Below are 17220 nucleotides of genomic sequence, written 5' to 3'. Positions count from 1 at the left end.
CTGGGGCATTTCAGCCGTCCCAGTGTCCATCAACCCTTAGCTGACAAATTTCACACTGCTCGGGAAAGGCCCACACCAAAGGCCCATTCTCTCTCTCTCTCTCTCTCTCTCTCTCACACACACACACACACACGCACAGGCATATGGTACACACCAGTCTCAATTCTCACAGCCCCGGCTCACCTTCAGTAACTTCCCAGTCCGGAAAGCTAGCTTCTCAAGGAAGTCCTCAGCGTTCTCCCAAGAGTCGATCTTGTATGTCTTGCTGATATACTCTGGCTTGGCTCGTTCAAGTACGGCACCAACATGGTCTTCAGGAGTCTTAATTTTTTCGACTTGAACCTAGATGTCAATAGGAAATTCTTGGGGAAGCTGTGGGATCCCCAGTGTTCTCTGTAGCACTGTTTGCAAACAGATCTCTACAGGAGGTGGCAAGGGGAGCCTGGCCGTGCCAGGGAGCTCAGAATTTAGCCGTTAAACCCTGCTCACCACAAACTACCCGTATGTGGCTTCTGCAAGCAGTTTAAGCTTGGGATGCTTCATGTTACTTGCAGAAATGGTTAAAAGCCTGCCAATCCCAGGACACAAAAAGAACAGATTAGTTTAAGAAAGGAGGGAAGGAATGTGCACAGGATGTATAGCCAGAAGCATGGTCAAGGTTAAGTGGAACCATTCAAAGTTTTCGGTCACATTTAGAAACAAGTGAGGAAATGACTGGGTTCCATGATGACTCAACCCATAAACCCACGAAGATGAATTATCACTAAACATAAACAGGCCCTGCCTCCCTCTGGACCCAGTGTGTAAACTACAAACCCTCTTGTGGGATGATACTGACCAGATATGCCCGTGGTTCCACTAACTCCTCCAACAGGCTGAAGTGGGAAGGAGAGGCCGCCCTGTTCAGCATCACGCTCCCAAAGTTTGGTCGGACAGGGTGACCAAACTGACCCCAACGTGCCTTCTGAACGAGCAGGAAGCAAAGCAGCCCAGACTCCCCGCAGACGGCAAACAAGGAGGCCCTCAGGACCCAGTACTCACAACTCCTTTCAGCACAATGTCTGTCTCCGAGTCCTCCGACGGGTAAACCACACCTGGACAGTCGATCAGGAAAATCCGACGCATCAAGGTGATGTACTGCCAGACCTGAGGACAGAAAAAAGCCAGGGACACCTCCGTGTTACACACACAGTGTGTCTCACTTCCAAAGCCCCGAGACTCACATACCAAGCCCGAGAGGAAGGAGGGAGGTGAGAGATTAACCTGCGGAGTAATCAAGCTACCAACTCTCTCCTCTGCCTGCGCCAGACCCGAGACGCTTCCACTAAGTATAAACTCCGGCTTCTGTCCCCTGAGGGCCTAGCAGCACTGCACAGGCAGGAGCTGCACGCAGCCCTGCGCAGTGAGACCCTGCTTGACCCTTCCCTGGGCTTGCAGCGTTGCCTGCAAGCACAGCCCTGTTTGGCCTCCTTGCCTCCAGAAGAGCCACGCTGCTCCCCCGCACTCTGGGTTCCAGGGCAGGGCCCCGACTGTCAGAATCCACCCTCCGCGGAGTCTCCCTTCTTCACCCAGGCAATGACGATTCTTGACCAAAGGCTGCAGTGATCATTTCAAACAGTCTTAGAAATGAATGGCATGAACCAAATCGTGCCAAAGCCACACTGTGGCAGACAAAGTACTCTCAGTCTTATCCAAGTGGGCAGAAAAAACTCGAACATTCCAAACTACTACAGGGAAAGCTAAAGTCCCCATGGCGAGAAGTGAAGGGAAATCTCCATGTCTTAAATAATCAGCCCCCCATGGAAACAAAACATGCAAAAGTAAGACCCCCAAGCCAGACACACCTTTGTTTCACCTGCAATGGGGGCCACGTTGCACACTTTCTTGGAACGCAGCGTGTTGATCACAGAGCTCTTGCCAACGTTTGGATAGCCAATAAAGCCAACGCTGATCTGCTTCTTGTCAGTGTGCAACTGCTCAGAAAGAGAACACACAACACAGACATGCAGTCACAAGGGTCCTTTGGGACAAACAGGCTGTGCTACCTAGATAATGTAAAGAACAGAGTGCAGGGACCGGCATTCTGGCACAGCAGGGTAAGCTGCGGCTTATGGCGTCCCATGCCCAAGCGCTGGTTAGAGACCTGGCTACTCTGCTTCTGGCCCAGCTCCCTGCTAATGAGCCTGGGAAAGCAGCAGAGGATGGTGCAAGTACCTGGGTCCCTGCCACCCATGTGGGAGACCCGGATGGAGTTCCAGGCTCTCAGCTTCACCCTAGCCTAGCCCCAGCTGTTGTGGCCATTTGGGGAATGAGTAAACAAGTGGGTGGAAGATCTCTTTCTGTTTCTTCTCTGCCTTTCAAATAAATAATCAAATCTAATAAATAAATAACTCAGTGCAAAACAAAATGTCTGGACACCCAATCACATCACACCTTCCCAAGTCAAGTACACAGCACCCCTGTCCTAATGTATCAATCAGAGACGAGTCAATTCCTCAGCTATCCATGTGAAGTTATCCTTGAATGTGCGAAGGTTACAAGTAAACAGACTGAGAACAAAGGAAGAGCTGGTGTTGTATTAGTCACTGACTTAGACCACCACCACCCACGGACAAATGTCTTCAGAGAAGAGAACCTCAAAACTCAGACCACTGGGTGGAGTCTCAGTGAGGCAGAGCTCAGCTTGTTTTCAGGAAAGTCCGTTCAGTGGGTGGGACTTGGGACGAAAGGTGGTGACCTCCACATACACACTGACCTCATTCCCTCCAAGTCCCCAGCATGACAGCCGTGCAAATCAACACTCAAAAACCAAAAGTAAGAGATCAGACAATAAAAATGAACCCGTGATGGTAACAAAACACCGAAGCTAACCTGGCCAACTACAAAACATGAACGCTAAGTGGCCACAAAGGGAGACAAAGAGCCGGGCAGCAAGCCTGTGGAAGCAGCCACTCCTCCCAGTGCAGGCGCACAGCTGCCCTAGACCAGCAGAAGGCCAGGGCGTGGGGAAATAGTGATTTGAAAAACCCTGCATGTCTGACAACGCTTTTAAGCAAACAAAGGCCAGTGTTCCCAGAGCAATAAACTGAAAGTCTAAATACCGAACAGTGAGACCCCAGCCCACACCTGCCCTGACTCCCAGAAGCCCAGCAGCCAGGCTTATGCCTGAAGAACAAGACTCCTTTCTGGGCAAACTTTTAGGCCCAAGAAAGAAAGACCCACACATCTGAGCCTTACAGGATGTCCACCAACAAAATTCAATCAATCTGCAATGAGGCCAGTCAGTTAGCAAACCCAATCTGGCAAAACAAAGTCTGGTTTTTGTCTAAATTTTTATGCATTTATTTTCATATTATCGGAAAGGCAGATCTCCCATCTGTTGGTTCACCCTCTAAATGCCCACAGCAGCCAAGGGCTGTGCTGGGCTGGGCGGACCTCAGTCTGGTCTCCCACATAGAGCATTTGGACCATCATCTGCTGCCTCCCAGGGTATGCATTAGCAGGAAACTGGATCAGAAGCAGAGCGGCCACGACTCGAATCAGGGATTCCAACATGGAATGTGGGCCTCCCAGAGCGATTTAACCACTGAGCCAAATGCCTGTCCCTCTATCACTTTATAAAGGTTTATTTATTTGAAAGGCAGAGGAACAGAGAGAGATCTCTCTCATCTGCTGGTTCACTCCCCAAATGCCTGCAAGAGCCAGGAACTCCATCTGGATCTCCTGTGTGGGGTGGCATGGGCTCAGCACTTGCACCACCATCTGCTACCTCCCAGCTGCATTAGCAGGAAGTTGGATCAGAAGCAGAGGTGGAGGTGGGGCTCAAACCCACACGAAGTGAAAACCCCAAGTAGGAGCTGCACCCACTGCCCCACAAAACCTGCCCCCTTTACCAGCTTTTCCACGCCTGCCCCTTCCAAGTGAATGGAGAACCAAGACTGAGCAGACATTTGAAGTAAGACTCCAGCAGAACAGACAGAAAAACAAAGAAACCTGGAGGCCAGGGAGTTAACGTTGGGAGAAGAAAATTTCAAAACACACCATCAACACTGTCGGAGAAGCAGAAGAGAGATCACAGCTGTGAAAGATGTGAAAGGGGCGGGGCGAGTCAGAGCTAAACAAGAGCTCTCAGAAATTAAAAGTGTTAGGCAAAATAAATGTTGTGATACGGCAGCTGGATGAGTCAGTCAGGGGAGCTGCCCAGAAAACAGAGCCGAAACGCCACGTATACACCGAAAGGAAGAAAAGGTAAGGAAGTTCAAGAATGAAACCAGAAGGTAGGACCCAACTCCTAAGTAAGAATACAGACTTTGGAGGGGGTAAATGAAATCTCAAATAGCAGAAGACAGCACTGGGGAAGGCGTGTGACGCAGCAGGCTAAGCTGTGGCTTGAGACGTTCACATCCCTCGTCAGGGTGCCTGAGACTGAGTGTCGCCCCTCCTTCTGGTCCAGCTTCTGATAGCACCCCAGGAGGAGGCACACGATGGCTCAAGTGCCTGGATCCCTGCCACTCACAAGGGAGGCCCAGCAGAGGGCGCTCTCAGCTCCTGGCTTCCACTTGGCCTCACCTTGCCTGTCGTGGGCATCTGGAGACTGAACCAGCAGATGGAAGAGTTCCCCCTCTCCCTGCCTTTCTAAATAAGTAAAACTAAACAAATTTTAAAAAAAGAAACAGTATCAGCCCGAAAGCCCCACCTCCTGCTGCACAGCAAAGTCCTTCCCTTCCAGACACATCACTGTGGAATTTTCAAACAGGACTTTTTAAAAAAGATACAACTGCAAAGGATTAGGAGTCGAAATGATCTCACATTTCTCAACATCAACGCCAGAAGTCAGAAGCCAACAGCGGGGCCTTTGACACTGAGGAGAGACCGTGTAGGGACAGGATGCAGACTTTCAGAGTCACAGGGCCTCTCAAAATAATCTTCCTTCTAAGCTCCCCCTTCTCAGGAAGCTTTTGAAAACTACATTCCATCAAAAGGCAGGCACAACCCAGAGAAGAAAAGGGCTCCAACACAGGCAAACAGCCACAGGCAGGGGTCCTCAGGACCGGGGCGGAAGGCAAGCCCTGCAGCCGGCTAGGGTGTGGCCAGCCCCATGGGAAGGGAGGAGCAGGGGGGCCTGTGCCCTCTGTGGGCCCACATGTTCTGCAGTTCCTCCTCCACAGATACAACGAAGGAGCAACTCAACACGGGAGACGAGGCGAGCTCCTCTCAGGAGGAACTACACTCACAGTGCACCATGTGCGCAGGCCTAACCACGTAAATGGAGAACTGGGCAACCCAACATATCGCCCAACAAGATGGCAAAGTGGAAACGGGAGGATGTGCGGACAGAGGACGGCCAAGAGAAACTCAGTGCCCACTTCCCACAGCAGGAAATTAGTAACTGGCCAAAACCCAGGGGCAGGAGGCGTCGGGATGAAATGGTAGGCACGGACTAAACATGCGGGGAACAGCTCCCCGACTCAGCTCTGCGCTGGCATCTGCTTCAGCTGAGCGGGAAAGGATGGGACAGGAGATGCACATCTTTCTTGAAGCCAGGTACGGTTACTCAGATACACAAGTACACGGCACGGGTGCAGAGCAGGACACCTGGCAAACACTCGGCAGGGTTCGCTTGTGCTGGGGTCCCCAAGGAGCCAAGCTCTGCCCAGGGACCCCGGGTTTGGCAGGGCCCTGTCTGGGCACAGGGATGGACACTGCCAGTGCCCAGGGGTGGGGAAGACACAGCTAGGGGGAGGGGCCAGGGAAAGGGCAGGAAGGGAAGCCATACTGGTCAGGGATGGGGCAAAGGCCGAGCGAGCACACCTCTCCCGTGAGTTCTTGCATTCTTGCACCTCCAGGCCACAGGCCAGGTGTGGGACGCGAGCCTGGCAGCTTCCGACACGACGCAGTGAAGGAGACTCTTACACAGAGCACAGCCGCGCGCCCCAGGATGAGCAGCTCGGGCCCATACCTTTCCGAACTGCCGTAAGAGCTGAATGAATGCCCCTTTGCCGAAGGGGTTGGTGAGACTCGCGTGGAAAGCCAGGGTCGGATAATCCTGGGACAGCACGGCAACCCACCGCTTCTACAGGGAGACAGGAAAACCAGGCTGAGTGCAGTTCATCTACTTTCAAGCTGGGGAAGAATCAGAGCCAGAACGGAAGGACTGTGTTTCAAAGACATTGCTGTCCACCGTTGCCCGTGCTGAAAAGGCTAGATATAATTCTCCACAGTGTGTCTTCTTCAATCACGACAGCGAATGCTTTCTGTCTGAAAAAAATGCAAACCGGTATCTGCAAAATGCCTTCCCTGCGACCAAATGCAGTTAACAGAACACGACGAGAAGCTGGCCAGAGGCCAGGGCAGTGGTCTCCTTCTGCAGGGGCACGCACTCCTTCTCCAGGTGGGGGCGCCATAGTTGCCCCCTCGGGCCTGCCAGGAGACAGCAGGGGCCTCTGCCCACCCTCAGCAAAGCACACTTCAGCTCTGTCTTCCAATGAAAAGACCTCCACTGACTAATTTCAAGATGGCAACACTTCAATGTCTCAGATGTTTTCTAGGGAAAAACCATGAACTGGTTTATTAACAGAACTCAAAGTCTCCCCGGGCCGAGTGGCCTGCATGGTCTGTTTTGGATTAGCTGCTGTACTTACTGTTGCCCAGGTTGGAACAAGGTCACACTTGTTAAGTACAAAAATGAGGTGTTTCCAGGGCTTCTCCTTCTTCAAGTAAGTCTCGATGTGAGGGGAACGGGTCCCCATGGGGTCCCTAGCATCAAGAACTTGAACAACAACATCTGATGAGTCGATCACCTGCAATGGCAGAGGGAAAAATGGCCTGCTACAGTACAAGCACAAAATTAAACAGGACGGGAGGCTGGGGAAAGCAATAATATTCAGAAACATCGGCAAGGCGGTTACGCGGGGGAGGAGGTTGCAGCCACGCAGCGTCCCATGATCAGGTACCAGTTAGCCTGTGGGCATGTAAAACTCGCCGAATTTCAGACAGGAAACTAGCTTACGTGAAACTCCTCCTCCAGCTGCACGGCCTGTAGAGCGGGACCAGACTCCGGGGCTTCTCTAAGTTTCTACTGTTAATCTGGCTGGCCTTATCGGTGGTGGATTCCTATTATGTTACTGTTTACTCATGTAACTCTGCTTAAAGGGCTGTCTTCCCAAGAATATTATTAGTCTGTGGACATGAAACTCAGCAGTTAAAGAGCCCTCAGTCAGAACTCAGGACGCATAAAGCCTCTGCCACTGGCAAGGTAGGCGAGCTCGTGTTCTGTATGTAAACCGAGACGGCTGGACCAAGTAACTTAGAACTGCTCACGTGGCTGGTACCAGGCATGCGCAACCTAAGCAGCACTATCACTGTAGTAGACTGTCAGGGAATACAGACTGGAAACGTGCACGAGGCAGCTGTGACTCTCAGGAGGGATTGTACAACTGCAGTCAGCTGGGACAACGGTAGTGTGTCCGTGGCTGCATCAATCAGAGCTTCTTTGTGGGGGGCAGAAGACAAAGCAGGCAGTGGAATCCATTTTATCGGACAGAGCTGCAGTTTATCACAATCTGTTTTGTCACCTGAGAACACAAAGCCAGCGGAACCACACAATGAGCGAACGCGAGGGTCTCACCTTGTAGAGCTCACCCCATATTCTTTTGGATTGTCCCTTTTTATATATCTCTTCTTGGGCTTCATTTCTAAACAAGAAAACACCCAATGAGCAAGTGTATCCAGATGGAAAGATGCTGTAGGGAGAAGCCCACACACTAAGGAAAGGGCTTCCAAACTAGCTGGGTGGGGATAGAGCACAGCGAACTGAATGTGTTAAAAGCAACTACAGAGGCAACAGGTCAAGCTACCACCTGCAGAGCCGGCATCCCAAACAGGTGCCAATTTGAGTCTTGGCTGCTCCACTTTCGATCCAGCTCCCTGTTTATGATCCTGGGAGAGCAGTGGAAGATGGCCCAAATCCCTGGGAGATCCCAGAAGGAGTTCCAGGCTCCTGGCTCCAGCCTGGCCCAGCTCCTGCTATTTTGGCCATATGGAGAGTGAACCAGAGGATGGAAGATACCTCTCACTCTTTCTAATTCTGCGTTTCAAATAAACAAACCTCAAAAAAATTAAAAAATAAAAAGGGACTCTAGCCAAACCTCAGGAGATGACTGGACATCAGAGTGGTGCATACAAACAAGGAAGGAGACAGTGAGAGACACTGCAACACGGTGGACTTCGGAAATGATGCTAAGTGAAGTCATTCAGACACACAGGACAAACACCACGGCTTTCACTTCTGCAAGGCACTGCTACCTACTCTGACTCCTGACTCCCGAGGGACATGGCGCAGAACAGTGGCTGCCAGGGGCCGGGGTAAGGGATACCGGGAAGCAGCTCCTGGCTCCTGCCTGACCCAGTGCCTGGCCGTTGCAGGCAACAGGGAAGTCAACCAGTAGATGGCAAGATTGATCTCTATCTCTCTTTGTCTCTCTCCCCCATAACTCTTTCAAAATAAATAAATAAATAAATAGATCTTAAAAAAAAAAAAAAAATGTGTCTTTTCCCCCAGTACCTTTTGAAGGAGGAAAAATTGCAAATCAGAATACAGAGTCAACCAGAAAGTTCAAAGAAGTCTGAGAATGAGCGAACCTGCTGCCTCCTTTTGCTGGACCTCACCCCTAGGAGACCCACAGCTGGCAGGGGTGACAGCCGTGAGAGGAACATGGCTGCAGAGACCATGCAAGGCCGCTTCACCCCTTCATTCTGCTGCTCATGAGAAACCAAAGCGGGGCACCCTTTCTGGAGAGCAAGCTGGCAGGGGCCTACCCGAGAGCAGGCACCCCTCTGATGACATCACGTGTCCCCTGGGAAGAACCAAGGACGAGGAAGATTTGCACGTGGATGTTTCACCCTCATCTTGTTTATCACAGGGAGAAAGGGCATATCTGTCTGACAATGGGCCCATCACAAAACACAACTGACTAGAAACGTATTCTAACTCATTTAGGAAAACACATGAACATAAAAGGCAAGTTGAAATACTGTCTGAAGATATGTTTGTAAATAAAAAAAAAGAGCCTAAGAGAGACCTAGAAGGATGCCCATCAGGCACCGTCTTCTGGGTACGGGTCTCTACGAGGTGAGTAAGGGGCCTATGAACCGGTTTTCCATCACCACTGTATTTTCTAGCTAATCGAGGCCAGAACGTACCGCTGCTATAAAGAGCACAGTGTGACCTACTTACTAACATGACGTCACCGTAAGCGTGAAGGGAGAACTGGGCGACGGAGCCGCCTTCCATGTTCTGGTCTCGGGGACGAGGACAAGGCCCCACCTGAGTCAAATCGCCGCCAGGCGAAGGCGAAGGCCGCCAAAGAGGACGCGCCGCGCAGGCCCTGTCACTGTACCTCACGCCAGTGTCCTCATTCACCAGGTCGCGGTCCTTGCCCTGGTCGTAGCTCTCAGTGGACAGCTCAGCATTCTCCACGAGGGACTGCATGTCGCTCGCCGCTAAGTTGGGTCGCTTCCTCTGCGACTTGGGGCCAAAAGTCGTTTCGAAACTTTCAGTATCAAGAATGTGCACCTTCGCGTTCTAGAGGGAGAAGACGACGACAGGTGAGGCGAAGGAAAGGACGGAGGAAAGGCACCACGCTCGAAAGCCTGTCCCAAAGCCCCACCCACGCCAGAATCCCCCGGGACGCAGGTGCTTCGCGCTGCCTTCGAGGCAGAAATGCTTCTTTAAATAGCACAGCACTGATGCCCCCACTGTGAATTCCTGTAAACCTCTCTGGAGAAACAGAAGAGTAACACAAACAACCAAGCAGATAGGAACCGTGGTAGAAGACTTGCCAAAAACGCTGCTTTATTTCATTTATCATAAACTTTTGTCCACGATGCTGAAAATCAACTTATCATTTCTGACCCTTTATTCTTAGCTTTCAAGCAAGTGTGGAAAATTCGCCAAATTCAGAGATTTTGTCAGGGACAATCATACTCAAATTTGTGTTTTTTTTTTAAACCAACTGTAAATGCCAACTTTTTCTTGGAAGTTACATTTCTTTCATGGCTAAAAGGAATTGCTTGTTTTGTACGATGCATTTTAGTTTCAGATAACATTTTCCCTAATTTAGGTAAGGTCTTTTATTAAATGCACATGGAAAGTCTTCAGATGAAAAACATCTAGCAAAAGTCCAAAATAAAAGTTTAGATGTGATAAAAGGAACCTGATACTAACTAGAACTTGATGGGCCTGTAAAGGAGTTACAGACATAGGAATGTTTGAAGCAGGATAAAAGGCGAAGTTTGTGTTGGGATCTATCACGTAACAGAATGCAGCAGCTGGCAGAAAATCTCCTTAAAAAGAAAGAAACAAAGGAAGAAAAACCATCCACTTCCCCCTCAGTACAAACTGCTCCTCAAGCACTAACTCCCAAACTCAGGAAGATGGAGCAAACCTTGTGGCTTCTAAACTTTAATGGATCCCCCCCTCCAAATCCCAGAGTTCCATAAAATGCCATCATTCCGTCAGATTCTCTGGCTCGTTTCTTGGCTTACTTTCACTAACCACCCGCATCAGCGGAACACCCACACAAGAGAATGGCATGAACAGCACTGCACATGGGACCCAGGTTCTAAGATCATGGGTATAATCACGTACGGTCACACTGTCCTTGACGATCTCCAACAATCCATAAGCACAGCATACATAGATTTGTGCCTGTAAACCTACACATGAAGAGGCGCGATGCACTAATACCTATTTTAGGTAGGCAAAATAAGTTATAGTACTTTTGCTGTGTTGCTACAGAAATCACATTCTCATACACACGGGCGTGAATGTGCGCAAGATAAAAGCATGTCCGACTTGACACTACTGTGCCAACAAACTCAGAATTCCACTTTACAGGAAGTAACAGACACTGTACTAACACCAAAAATGTAAGGATTTCTAGGAGCAAAGCAGAAAACTCAATGACCCCGAGAACCTGTCTGCATCAAAACGGCAGCTGCGGCAGCTGCAGGTACCGTTCCAAGGGCAGCAACTTAAGCACTGAATCTTAGATGCCCCGAACAACTGGAACAGGCAACAAAGCAATGAGTCCATAATAGAACTTCTCTGTTCTTCCCATAAACAGGATTCAAGAGTTGGTTACAAGATGGCTTTAGGGAGAATAGACAAAGAGAACAAGGGAAATGAGCAACTTGTCTGTGGTTCATGAATTACACTCATGTGCTTCCCTGAAAGAAAACAGTCATTTCACTAATAGGTGCCATTCTTCTAGTCCGTCATAAAACAAAACATAATTGACAAAACCTGAGGCAGCAACCAGGCCTTGGTTTAGATTTTGTTCCGCAAGTAAACACTTTTCTTTGAACTGTTTAATCCTTGTACGCACGTCACCAGTCTCCTTCCCTCCTTATGCTGGAACTGAAGCGTACGCACTGGCTACACTTCTGGGAATTATTATTCAGCGCAAGTAAAGATGTGCAGGCAGACGCCAGGCCATCCCTTCGTCCTGTGTGAAACTCAGGCCACTCCGGCCAGACCTAGTCCTGACCGTAATGCAGGCTGCAGTGGCAGCCACCAATCTGGACAGCACCTTCTTTTCAGTGGAAAAGTCCCCAAGGGTCCCACAGAAGCTGGAAGGGACCCTCACCACCTCAATCCTAATCCTACAGTCCCTCGAAGCTTGATGGAATTACTACTTAAGCAGCTGTGCCTACCAAGATAAATAAATGATCAAAAATCGTAACAATGCTGTTGATTCAGCTCTCATTAGGTGGTGTGCTGTGTGCTCACTAGGGGCTGAGTGCTCTCCACACGTTGCATCTGCACGCAGTCGTCCACGGTGCTGATGCATCTTTATGTCACAGGCGGGGACGTGTAAACTCCCAGAGAATCCTCACTAAGGGGCAGAGCAAGAACTACACTTCAGGGGCTGGTGCTGTGGCACAGTGGGTTAAAGTCCTGGCCTGCAGCACCAGCATCCCATAAGGGCGCTGGTTCAAGTCCCAGCTGCTCCTTTTCTGATCCAGCTCTCTGCTATGGCCTGGGAAAGCAGCAGAAGATGGCCCAAATACTTGGGCCCCTGTATCCACATGGGAGACCCAGAAGAAGCTCCTGGTTCCTGGCTTCAGATCAGCACAGCTCTGGCCACTGTGGCCATCTTGGGAGTGAACCAGCAGACGGGAGACCTCTCTCCATCTCTACCTCTTTAACTCTTTCAAAGAAATAAAAATCTTAAAAACAACAACAACAACAACAAAACACACTACACTTCAGGCCTCACTCCCAAGCCTGTGCTGTGAGCCACCACGCTACTGCACCTCCCTGACAAAACTCGACCCAGACTACAGGTGAGACCCCTATCAAAGGTGAACAAGGAAGTCTCAGGACATTCACCACTGCTGTATTAAGGCCAGAGACAAACATGTTGGAAAGGTATCTGTGTGGAGTCCACCCAAGAAGTTCCATGGCCAGGGATCTCCCACAGCTTACATGAGGCTGGATTCGATCGTGCAGAAGAGACATCGGCAACTTGCTCTGCTTCATGACGACTTTGTATGGATCCTTCATGACAGCCTCCATTTCCTCTTGAAACTTTTGCAATGACGACTGCTTAATCACACGTGTGTTTCCTGTTTTCAAACAAAGAGTGTCGCCATGTAATAAACAATTCTGTGTGGCTTCTGCCACCTCCCCACTGGCACAGGGAAAGGCAAGACTTAAATTGCCCTCCACCACCCAAGCACCAGACACACCCACTCCTGTGGCCCTTTCAAACTCAGAGGGGTGGGGGGGGGAACCACCACAAAACCGCTTCTGCACTCGCACACTATGATCTAATCCACCCAACTCAGACACACAGAGGATTTCGTGGTTTTCCAAGCCCGATTTCCTGACTGGATGAAACTGAAAATCAAACATCAACAAAGGGAACTGCCTTTGAGATCTGTCCTACTCCCTGTTCCATCCGGCCATGGGATCCAGAGCACTCCCGGCTGATCGGTCTCTGGTCAGGCGCACAGAGGCGCGGTTACAAAGGCTGGGGAGGAGGGTGCTATCAACATATAAATCTCCGCAAGGGAACACATCGGAGCCACACAACCACACGACAGGACCCGGCGAACACCTTGCAAGAGACCGGGCCTCAGAAAGTGTTCAGTTAAACAGCGCATTACAGCACGAGTGCAAAACCTCCAGGCAGTGATGGCAAGAGCAGTCAGCGCCTACACTGCACTCCCTACTCGTGGGGACCCCTCCAAGCACCCCACGTCTTTTCTCTTTAATCACCACCACACTGCTGTGGGACAGGCATGACTTCTACTCCCACTGCAGAGAAGAGCAAACAGATGAACGGGCAGACGCTGTAACTAGTCCACAGTCACCTGCATGGCAGAACCAGAATTCAAACTCAGGCAGCCTGGATCTACACAGTCGCGTGCCCAGTCACCTGGTCCTCTCAGGTATTTTCCTGTTGCGGTTCTTAGGCGCTATCCTATCAAGAGGTGTGCCCAAGCACAGAGATCAAACACCAGGCAAGCAGTGGGGTCTGACAGTCTGCATCAGCTTGGGCCCGTCCTTAGCCCCCCCCAGCTATTGGTGGCTAAGAGCAAGTCCAGACTGAGATGAAGGCAGAGATCCCAAAGGAAGAAACCCCGTTCCTCCTGAGACTCCAGACACCCCATCCATTCCCGGAAGGACCAACCAAAAATGAGGCTCTTTCATTGTCATGCAGGTTCAGATGGTTTCATTACGACAAAGTATTGCAGAGGAACTTGAGGCTAGTGTGCTTTGTGATCTAAAAGCACAACCCCACTGGCAAGGCCAGTCTCAAGCAGTAATCACTCCAGAAATGCAGAGTTCAAGGTCTGCGAAGGCTAGTCTTTAAGGCTGGTGGGCTGGCATGGCAGGGTCTGCTGACATTTAACAACAGAGAGCTCTCTTCAAAAGCAAAGTTAGGGGGCCAACACTGTGGCGCAGGCTGATCCTCCGCCTGCAGCGCCAGCAATCCCATATGGGCGCCGGTTCTAGTCCTGGTTGCTCCTCTTCCGATCCAGCTCGCTGCTATGGCCTAGGAAAGCAGTAGAAGATGGCCCAAATACTTGGGCCCCTGCACCCACGTGGGAGACCCAGAAGAAGCTCCTGGCTCCTGGCTTCAGATCAGTGCAGCTCCGGCCATTGTGGCCATCTGGGGAGCGAACCAGCAGATGGAAGATCTTTCTCTCTGTCTCCCCTCTCACTGTCTGTAACTCTACCTCTCAAATAAATAAATAAAATCTTTAAAAAAAAAAAAAAAAGAAGTTCGTTTTGAACCCCCCCAGCACTACTTTTCTGAGCCCCCTCCCGTGGAATCCATGACAGTGCCACTCACCCCAGAACCGCACCTGTTAGAAATTTACACATTCCAGCCTTTCCATACAACACCCTTTGGAGAGCAAAGGAAAGGGAGACAACACTCACCAAACCACTTAATATTTGGCTCCACTCTTGCCACTGTGCCAGAAGCCACCGTCGATTGATACTGGAGGGGCTTGATCACTTTACCACGACTATTCCTAAATTGAGGAAGTAACAGATTTCCGATTACGACAGAAGAAAGGCAACACAAAGCCTGGCCATCAGAACAGCCTTTCCAGCAAAAGGGCTTTTTTTCATTTTTTTTGGTTCAAAGGATCATGAAACACAGATTTCAGTAAACAAAAAGAACTTTTACATTTAAAACAGATTGCCCAAAGCCATTTATTCTCTTGCAACAGAGCACGTAATGATTTCTGCTCGATGAGTAACAATGCTGATGTTTAAAAATCCATTTACTGTTTGTTTTTTTTTTTTTTTAATCACATACTTGAGTTTTTTGAGTAATTATTTGAAACCTGTTTTAAATGAATTCTAAGTAGAGGGCGATTTATGCTGGAACTCAACACTCTAAAACAAACTGCAAAGTAGGTGACTAAGGCAGATTAAGTTCATCGACATTTGTTCTAGACATATCTTTCAGAAGAGACAAAGATCCAATTACCGGCCAAATTAAAAGCAGCTAGCAAAGTGCCACACTCAGCAAGTCCCTGCAGCAAAGGCTGTGTCTGCTCCACTCCCAGCTGGGATGGGACTCTGAGGGCCACAGTGTCAGCATCTCAATCTGGCATGAGAAACAAGTTCCCTGGCTGCTTTCGGTCCTCCGTGCAACGAATCTCTAGCTCACGGATCCTTAACTCTGAGACTTAACGTGCTGTTCACGGAGGCCAGGGCTGTGAGCACCAACACCTCTTCTTGCTCTGGAGAACTGAGAAACCTCCACCAGTTCAGGACCCGTTACCCATGCCTGTAACCAAAAGTCAGTAACAGAACGCCGCTCCTACAAAACATTCCTCTTTGGAGCAGGGGTGGGAAGATCAAAGGCAACGAGTCGAGGGCATTTCGGGAGGGAGAGGACGGCAGTGCCCCGTGCTTACCTGCGCTCCTTCTGCCTGTACATATTCAGGCGCCGGATGGTGGCCCGGTCCCTCATGTTTTGGCCTCCCGGTCCCTGCACTCGATCTGAGAGAGGCAGAAAGAGACAGTGCACTATGTGGTAACCAGCAAGTGGGAATGCTCATGGCTTAAAACGCACCAAGTAGCTTACCCACACCAGGCTAGCTGCCACCTCACCACGACACAACAATATCTTTCTCCGGAAGCTGCTCCAACACGTGACAACTTGAACATGACGCGACAAAGCTACGCCAACCTTTGCACACTATTCCACCTCCTGTTTTCTAGCACTCATCATCCATGTTACCAGCATCATCTCACGTAAGCCATAGAAAAATCACGCTAAATCCCCACGCTGGAGGCTGAGAAACTGAGGCACACAGCTCCTACAGGGCAGAGCCAGAATCTGCACGTGGCTTTCAATCGCCACCTGCACTCTGCGCTGCCAAGACACCCACCTCTTCATTCAGTTTGACAAACACTGAGCACCTGCCTGCTACACGCCAGGCGCCATGGAGACCACAATGCTGACACACATGTGCCAGCTTCCTAATTAGGAAATTGTTGATGCTCATGGAATAAACAGCACAACAGGGAGCAATTCTTACCCTCTCAGAGAGAAAGAGAAATGTCAAATGAGCAAGGTAGATAGTAGCCTCGCCTCTCATTTTGGGAGCTGGAGAAGGCAGGCTGAAATCACAGCGCCGGGGGGCTCCCCGGCTCGCTCGCTGCACCAACTGGAACTCAATACTTCCCCCGCCCGGGTTCAGCTCCGCTCAGCTACACGACCGTGATTTCTAAGGGCCCGTTCAGGCCCAGCGTTCGGAGGCTGCCGTCTGCACAAACTGAGTAACTGGTGACCAGTCCAGGCAAAACATTCATCACGCACTAAAGTCGTCAAAGGCCCCACACTGCATTCCCAAGCAAATTCTTTATTAACTCAATCCGAATGGAAGGCATGCCCTAAAGGCTACCTTGTTGGTCCTGCAAGTGCAGACTGGACAAAACGTCTGTGTTGGAACGACCCTATTTATTGATCGGTAAGGTTTTCTATATACTTTACCGGATGGAATGCCAAAAACCAAATCCACCATCCTTTTCCCGCATAAATGGTCCAACTACGGCGGCAGGGGAGTGTGGTCAGGGGCAAAAGGCCCCCGGGTCGGCCTACCGCGCTCTTCATGGCTTCCTCTGCCTCTCACCCCGGCAGAGGACCCGAGGCTGCCCGGCCTGAGCGACCACGCTCGCCTGACTTCAGGCCAGGTGAGGCACACCTTGGCCTGTCAGCCACGCCAGTTGTCAGACTTCCTCGGCGCTTCCCAACCGGAGACACCACCGCCAAGGCGGCGTTCCTTCCCATTCCCCAAGGCCACTCCGCTCGAGGTCACTCCAGGCCAAGCCACCCAGGTGCCCACCCTCCCCACCTCCCCCCGGCCGCCTCCGCGCCCCGCTTCCGCCCAGCTCCACCCTCCTCGAGCCCCGCCGCCCGTACCCGGGTTCGTGCTGGCCTTAGAGGGGTTGATGGTGCTCCGTCCTTTGTACTTGGGCTTCACCATCTTGCCGGCCGAACAGGGACCCGAGGGCTAGGCCTGGCTCACGTCGGGTGAACGAGTTCCGAACTTCTCCACGACCCGCGTGAACCACACCGGACCACGCGTGCAAGGGCTACGTCACTTCCGCTCGCGCCCCTCCCTTCCCCTGAGCGACTTCCTGGGACGCGCGGCGCGCGCTGCCACTCCCCTGGCTCCGCCCCC

At 50.8% G+C, this 17220-nt stretch overlaps 1 protein-coding gene across 2 annotated transcripts in view; it reads right to left on the bottom strand.

The window, feature by feature from the left end:
• Positions 1–17220, bottom strand: part of GNL2 (G protein nucleolar 2) — a 22931-nt gene extending 5711 nt beyond the window's left edge. The window contains exons 1-11 of one of the 2 annotated variants that reach the window (XM_008273654.5): positions 16959–17220; positions 15448–15532; positions 14456–14550; positions 12491–12630; positions 9399–9583; positions 7628–7694; positions 6642–6800; positions 5960–6073; positions 1845–1973; positions 1042–1146; positions 184–342 (exon numbers count right to left, since the gene is read on the bottom strand). In XM_008273654.5, the coding sequence (XP_008271876.3) occupies positions 184–342; positions 1042–1146; positions 1845–1973; positions 5960–6073; positions 6642–6800; positions 7628–7694; positions 9399–9583; positions 12491–12630; positions 14456–14550; positions 15448–15532; positions 16959–17022 (1302 nt within the window). In that variant the 5' untranslated portion in view covers positions 17023–17220. The remainder of the gene's footprint in view (positions 1–183; positions 343–1041; positions 1147–1844; positions 1974–5959; positions 6074–6641; positions 6801–7627; positions 7695–9398; positions 9584–12490; positions 12631–14455; positions 14551–15447; positions 15533–16958) is intronic. The other variant, XM_008273653.5, reaches the window with a different exon arrangement.

The sequence above is a fragment of the Oryctolagus cuniculus genome, chromosome 7 (assembly GCF_051225735.1).
Source record: "Oryctolagus cuniculus isolate XC-2025 breed Fujian yellow rabbit chromosome 7, ASM5122573v1, whole genome shotgun sequence".
Classification (NCBI taxonomy): domain Eukaryota; kingdom Metazoa; phylum Chordata; class Mammalia; order Lagomorpha; family Leporidae; genus Oryctolagus; species Oryctolagus cuniculus.
The sequence above is the reverse complement of the archived record's forward strand: the minus strand, read 5'-3'. Positions and strand labels throughout refer to the sequence as shown.